General features: G+C 41.3%; 1 protein-coding gene across 8 annotated transcripts in view; it reads right to left on the bottom strand.

Moving 5' to 3' along the window:
- The window catches only part of usp48 (ubiquitin specific peptidase 48), a 97740-nt gene that overhangs the window by 51675 nt on the left and 38407 nt on the right, over window positions 1-7658 (bottom strand). For all 8 annotated transcript variants that reach the window (XM_061689198.1, XM_061689200.1, XM_061689199.1 and 5 more), the window contains 6 exons: window positions 6180-6313; window positions 5937-6022; window positions 1057-1236; window positions 738-875; window positions 484-633; window positions 1-60 (listed from right to left, as the gene is read on the bottom strand). The exon at window positions 1-60 is cut by the window's left edge and continues 141 nt beyond it. In XM_061689198.1, coding sequence (XP_061545182.1) covers window positions 1-60; window positions 484-633; window positions 738-875; window positions 1057-1236; window positions 5937-6022; window positions 6180-6313 — 748 coding nt within the window. The remainder of the gene's footprint in view (window positions 61-483; window positions 634-737; window positions 876-1056; window positions 1237-5936; window positions 6023-6179; window positions 6314-7658) is intronic.

Below are 7658 nucleotides of genomic sequence, written 5' to 3'. Positions count from 1 at the left end.
CAGTAGAGTCATCCAACCACTTCTTCAACCAATCCAGAGGTATAAACTCATAAGGTTCTCCTGTTGGCAAGGACACAAGAAAACAAACATTAATAAACGCATCACCTCTTAATTTCAAGAGCTGAAAAACCATAATTCCTCAAATGGTGGTCACACTTAGTTGATGCAACACCTCAACGACTCCCTTCCCCTCAATTTCTTTACTATGTAATCTGACATACTTTGGCATCTGCTTTGTGTCGTGGTGGACGTCTTAACCAAACCACACCTCCCGCACAACAGACATGCCATCTGTAACAATGATGTTTACAGCAGAGTGAGGAGAAAATGCAACTGTGTACAGTGCTGAGAAAAAAAAAAAAAAAAAAATCCTGAATCAAATTCTCCCACACGATATCCAAATATTGTACCTTTACTCCACATCTATCCAAACGATAATTCTATTACATCACTCAAAGGTGAGTGGGGAATGTGTTTACTGACCGTCTCTTGCAGGTAAAAGCTCGTATAGCTCCTTCACTTCCTCATGCTTTGCTTTGCCCTTATCCACACTCTGTTTCCTCATGTCTGACATTTCACTGCACCACTCCTCAAATTTATGGTTGTCTTGGTCCACCAACCTCTGAAGGAACTCTTGGAAAAGGGGTGAAACAAACCTCAGACAAGACAGCAGACAGATGTTGACTTGTGGTTTCTCATTCATTGATGCAAATAAAAAAATAATAAATTCAACCCACCAGGCACTTGAACTATTGTCGTCGAGGGATCCAAGGATTCCTCTTCCTGGATCTTATACACCAACATGTAGGCATTTCTGGAGCAGTGGTAGCCTTTACTGCACTTGGGCTTTCGTGTCTGAGACTTCACAGTTTCAGCTGAGGCCCAAAAAATGATGGAGGTGTTCAATACAGAAGGACTTGCAAGTTGAAATATACTTCATACAGAAATGAAAATGTTGATACTAAATAAAAACAGTTGAACAGAAAATGTTGATACTAAACAAAAACAGACTATTAGTTTGGAAGCTCTTTTAGGTATCCTTGTAGTATTGCTTACCAATCTCCTCTTCCGTACCCAACTGCAGCTTCTTGCCTTCCATCCTTTCAATTTCTTCATCATTGAATTTATACCAGTCGCTGGTACGAGCGTCTTTCACATGGGCAATATAATGCCCTGAGTAGGCACTGATGCCACGATGGATCAGCACTGCACTCAGTTCATAAACACACTTCTGATCTAGAAGACCAACCACAACACAAACAGTTTGGCCCAGAAGTATTTGGACAGTGGACACACACAATTTGCATTTGAAATAAAACAATCAATATGTAACGGTAGTCTATAAGTTTGTCTATAAGTCCCTTTACGAATCCCATTACAAATATATATACACAACCCCAATTCCAATGTAGTTACCAATTATATTCAACCTATATTTAATTGAAGACACCACAAATACAAGATATTTAATGTTCAAACTGATAAACTATTGTTTTTAGCAAATAATCATGAACTTAGAATTTTTTGGCTGCAAAACGTTCCAACAGGGTCATGTTTACCACTGTGTTACATCACCTTTTTTTTAACAACATTCAATAAACGTTTGGGAACTGAGGACACAAATTGTTGAAGCTTTGTAGGTGGAATTTTTTCCCATTCTTGCTTGATGTGCAGCTTCATAATGTACATCTGTTGTAACATTGTCTTGCTGAAATAAGCAGGGGCATCCATGAAAAAGACGTGGCTTGGATGGCAGCATACGTTTCTCAAAAAACCTGTATGTACCTTTCAGCATTAATGGTGCCTTCACAGATGTGTAAGCTACACATGCCATTGGCACTAAACGCAGCCCCATACCATCACATATGCTGGATTTTGAATTTTGCGTCCATAACAGTCCGGATGGTTCTTTTCCTCTTTGGCCTGGCGGACACGACGTCCACAATTTCCAAAAACAATTGGAAATGTGGACTCGTCGGCCCACAGGAATCTTTCCCACTTTTATATATACTTTACTTCTTAGATGAGCTCGGGCCCAGAAAAGCCGGCGGCGTTTCTGGTTGTTGGCTTTTGCTTTCCATAGCAGAGTTTCAAGTTGCGCTTACGGATGTAGCGCCGAACTGTATTTACTGACTTTGGTTTTCTGACGTGTTCCTGAGCCCATGTGGTGATATCCTTTACACACTGATGTCGGTTTTTGATGCAGTGCCGCCTGAGGGATCGAAGGTCACAGGCATTCAATGTTGGTTTTCGGCCTTGCCGCTTACGTGCAGTGATTTCTCCATATTCTCTGAAAATTTTGATGATGAAATCCCAAAAACATTGTACTTTAACTGTTTAGACTATTTTTTCACGCACTTGTTCACAAAGAGGTGAACCTCGCCCCATCTTTGCTTGTGTATGACTTAGCAATTCAGGGAAGCTCCTTTTATACCCAATCATGGTACACACCTGTTCCCAATTAGCCTGTTCACCTGTGGGATGTTCCAAACAGGTGTTTGATGAGCATTCCTCAACTTTCTCAGTCCTCTTTGCCACCTGTCCCAACATGTTGCAGCCATAAAATTCCAAGTGAATGATTATTTGCTAAAAACAATAAAGTTTATCAGTTTGAACATTAAATATTTTGTCTTTGTCGTGTATTCAATTAAATATAGGTTGAAGATGATTTGCAAATCATTGTATTCTGTTTTTATTTATTTTTAACACAACGTCCCAACTTCATTGGAATTGTACATATACATACATGTACATATATATCAAAAAGGCCCAGCAGAGGATGTACTTCCTGCGGCTTCTGAGAAAGCACGGCCTGCCACCGGAGCTGCTGAGACAGTTCTACACACAGTTCTATACGGTCATCGAATCAGTCCTGTGTTCTTCCATCACAGTCTGGTTTGGTGCTGCGACTGCAAACGGACAAACTCCGACTGCAACGGACAATCAAAACTGCTGAAAGGATTGTCAGTACCCACCTACCCACCATTGAGGACTTGCACGCTGCCAGAACTAAGACAAGGGCGTGCAAAATCCTCTCGGACCCTCCGCACCCCGGTCACCAGCTCTTCCAGCTCCTTCCCTCAGGTAGGCGCTACCGATCAATGCAAACTAGAACTAGTAGACATTCCAACAGCTTCTTCCCTCTTGCGATCAACTTCTTAAACACCTAACCTATAATTCCATTACAACAAGATGGCAATTTTTTGACCTGAGTTCGTTGTCACATTTCTGTGGGGCCAATTATGTATTACTCGTGCACTCACTGTGGTTGTCTCGCCATGCTGCACTATTTGCATATACTGGCCACTCATGCAAGAGTAGCATCTGCTCCATTTGCACACTGATTTGAGGAGTATCTGTAACATTTGCACAACCAACATTGTCCCAGATGATCGCACTACTCGTCACTTTAAACCGCATACACTTCTTGAAGTCTCAGCGCCCTTTGTACAATGGTCATTGCACCGGACTATTGCAATATTAGTCATTCGAACTGTGTATGTATATATATATATATATATATATATATATATATATACTATATATATATATATATATATATATATATATATATATATATATATATATATATAGATGCTAGAGGACTCTGCATCTTTTTGCACAATTGTTTTTTGTCAATGTCTTTATGTCTCCAAAGTGTTCTGTCTGTTGTACTAGAGCGGCTCCAACTACCGGAGACAAATTCCTTGTGTGTTTTGGACATACTTGGCAAATAAAGATGATTCTGATTACATATACATATATACACACATAAATACATACATACATACATATATATATACGTACACATATATATATACATATACATACATATATATATATATATATATATACATACATATATATATATATATACCTGATGGTGGGGCTCAAAGGCGAGCGCCTGGTGGCCGGGCCTGCACCCATGGGGCCCGGCCGGGGACAGCCCGAAAGGGTAACGTGGGTCCCCCTTCCCATGGGCTCACCACCTGTGGGAGGGGCCATAGGGGTCGGGTGCAGTGTGAGTTGGGCGGTGGCCGAAGGCGGGGACCTTGGCGATCCGATCCCCGGCTACAGAAGCTGGCTCTAGGGACGTGGAATGTCACCTCTCTGGTAGGGAAGGAGCCCGAGCTGGTGTGTGAGGTCGAGAAGTTCCGACTAGATATAGTCGGACTCGCCTCCACACACAGCTTGGGCTCTGGTACCAGTCCTCTCGAGAGGGGTTGGACTCTCTTCCACTCTGGAGTTGCCCACGGTGAGAGGCGCCGAGCAGGTGTGGGTATACTTATTGCCCCCCGGCTCGGCACCTGTACGTTGGGGTTCACCCCGGTGGACGAGAGGGTAGCCTCCCTCCGCCTTCGGGTGGGGGGATGGGTCCTGACTGTTGTTTGTGCCTTGGCACCAAACAGCAGTTCAGATTGTGAGGGTCTGCTGGGAACGTCTGGCAGAAATCCCCTGTCAGAAGGAGTTTCAACTCCCACCTCCGACAGAACTTTGCTCATGTTCCGGGGGTGGCTGGGGACATCGAGTCCGAGTGGACCATGTTCCACGCCTCCATTGCTGAGGCGGCCTACTGGAGCTGTGGCCGTAAGGTGGTCGGTGCCTGTCGTGGCGGCAATCCCCGAACCCGTTGGTGGACACCAACGGGTTCAGGGATGCCGTCAAGCTTGAGGGATGCCGTCAAGCTGAAGAAGGAGTCCTATTTGGCCTTTTTGGCCTGTGGGACTCCTGAGGCAGCTGATGGGTACCGGCTGGCCAAGCGGAATGCAGCTCTGGTGGTCGCTGAAGCAAAAACTCGGGTATGGGAGGAGTTTGGTGAGGCCATGGAGAAAGACTTCCGGACGGCTTCGAGGAAATTCTGGTCCACCATCCGACGTCTCAGGAGAGGAAAGCAGTGCACCACCAACACTGTGTATAGTGGGGATGGGGCGCTGCTGACCTCGACTCGGGACGTTGTGAGTCGGTGGGGAGAATACTTCGAAGACCTCCTCAATTCCACCGACACACCTTCCCATGAGGAAGCAGAGTGTGGGTTCTCTGAGGCAGGCTCTCCTATCTCTGGGTTTGAGGTCACCGAGGTAGTTAAAAAGCTCCTCGGTGGCAGGGCCCCGGGGGTGGATGCGATTCGCCCGGAGTTTCTAAAGGCTCTGGATGTTGTGGGGCTGTCCTGGTTGACACGCCTCTGCAACATTCCGTGGACATCGGGGACAGTGCCTCTGGATTGGCAGACTGGGATGGTGGGTGTGTTCCAACTACAGGGGGATCACACTGCATATGTATATATATATACATATATGTATGTATATGTATATATATATATATATATATGTATATATATATATATATATATATATATATACACACACACACATATATATATATATATACACACACACACACATATATATATATATATATATATATATATATATATATATATATATATATATATATAATATATATATATATATACACACATATATATATATATATACACACATATATATATATATATACACACATATATATATATATATATACATACACACCACACATATATATATATATATATATATATATATATATATATATATACATATATATATATATATATATATACACACATATATATATATATACATATATATATATATATATATATATATATATATATATATATACATATATATATATATATATATACATATATATATATATATATATATATATATATACACATACACACACACATTATATTTACACACACACACACACACATATATAAAATGAAAAATGATTTTAGCAAATGGCTGCAATACAACAAAGAGTGAAAAATTTACGGGGTCTGATTATTTTCCGTACCCACTGTATGATGGAGGCACATAATTGTCACAGAAAAGCATGCCAAAATGTGCATCATATAAATTCAAACTCACCGTTTGTAACTTCAAAAAAAGGCGCCATGTCCAGTTGCTCAGGGAAACTGATGTATGTGTTGAGTTTCTTCTTGTGGCCTGTTTGTCTAGAGATTACATCATAGAAGCTGTCACTAAGCAGGTAACTAACACTTAATGATGCATTATTGTTTTGTCCGATGGGTCGTATCGAGCTTGCTTTGTGCTTATCACTTCTAATATTAATAGTATCAAAACTATTTTAAGAGGTGAGCTGGGACACACCTGTCAAAGACGAAGCGCATGAGTTGCAGGTTGAGGGTTGGCGGGAGACTGTGCAGTCTGATCCTCCGGGTAGCGTTCTGTTTACTTTGACAGCTTTCACAGAAGTAACGGTTGTCTCCATCCAGTTTCTCATCCTGAAAATTGAAGACATGCACAGTTTACGCTGATGTACAGTATATGGAAAATAACATTCAAATCTTAAAAGGCTTTATATTTTTACCCCTTAAGAGGCGATATATATTTTTAAAAAAATACTTTTTAATTGCTTGTACACAAATAGTTGGGTCTATCAAGTACATTTTCACCCATCAAGAGTGAAAATTACATCAAGTAAATCTGTTGCGCATTTCCTATTTTTAAAAATAGTGCGCATTATACATGGGTATAAGGGCAAATTGAAAAAAAACTTTCACATTTTATAAATCTATGCCGCCATCTAATGGTAATGAAAAAGATGTACACTTTCATTCCAAAATGCCACTGCCACCTCGGGTTTATGAGAAAGGTGTACATTTTTATTCTCATATGCCACCGCCACCTAGTGGTTATAAAAAAATGTGTAGCCTCCACTTTCATTCCAAGTAGACAGGGGTACATATGACTGCATATATGTACAGTTGTGCTCATAAGTTTACATAACCTGGCAGAATTTGTGAATTTTTTTATTTTCTAAATATGACTGATGACTGAAAAACAAACAACAAAAACAAACAACAAAAAACAAAAATTTGAATCCCATCCCAAATTAGCGGCACGGTGGACGACTGGTTAGCACATCTGCCTCATAGTTCTGAGGACTGGGGTTCAAATCCGAGCCACACCTGTTTGCATGTTCTCCCCGTGCCTGCGTTGGTTTTCTCCAGGTACTCCGGTTTCCTCCCACATCCCAAAAACATGCGTGGTAGGTTGATTGAAGACTCTAAATTGCCCGTAGGTGTGAATGTGAGTGCGAATGGTTGTTTATATGTGCCCTGAGATTGGCTGGCAACCAGTTCATGGTGTACTCCATCTCTCGCCCGAAGATAGCTGGGATAGGCTCCAGCACGCCCGCGACCCGAGTGAGGATAAGCAGTATAGAAAATGGATGGACAAAAGCAGCACATACTTGCTCTCAAAGTGGTATTTTTGTAATGATTGCCAATACAAAGACACAATAATAATTTGGCAGCTTGGTCGATGAAATGCTGCCTCCACGCATGAAAATAGGGTTACGGTTACTTTCTTAAAGGGGGCTTGTAAGTGCTTTGCAAATTGTACTCACTTTTGTTTTTAGATGAGCAATGGCTCATTGGCATGAAAGAGGAACGCCCAGTAGAAGCCCATAACGTATTAACGGCCAATAACATAAAATTCTTGAACCTATAACTTAATAACATTTGTCCAATAACATAACGTTTTACTTTATTAACTTGGCATTACTTTATTGGCCTGGTTTAAAAAAAAAAAAAAAAAAAACTTTCCAAATGTCATAACTGAGCC

The sequence above is a fragment of the Phycodurus eques genome, chromosome 10 (genome assembly GCF_024500275.1).
Source record: "Phycodurus eques isolate BA_2022a chromosome 10, UOR_Pequ_1.1, whole genome shotgun sequence".
NCBI classification, from domain to species: domain Eukaryota; kingdom Metazoa; phylum Chordata; class Actinopteri; order Syngnathiformes; family Syngnathidae; genus Phycodurus; species Phycodurus eques.
This window is presented reverse-complemented; position numbering and strand designations above follow the sequence as displayed.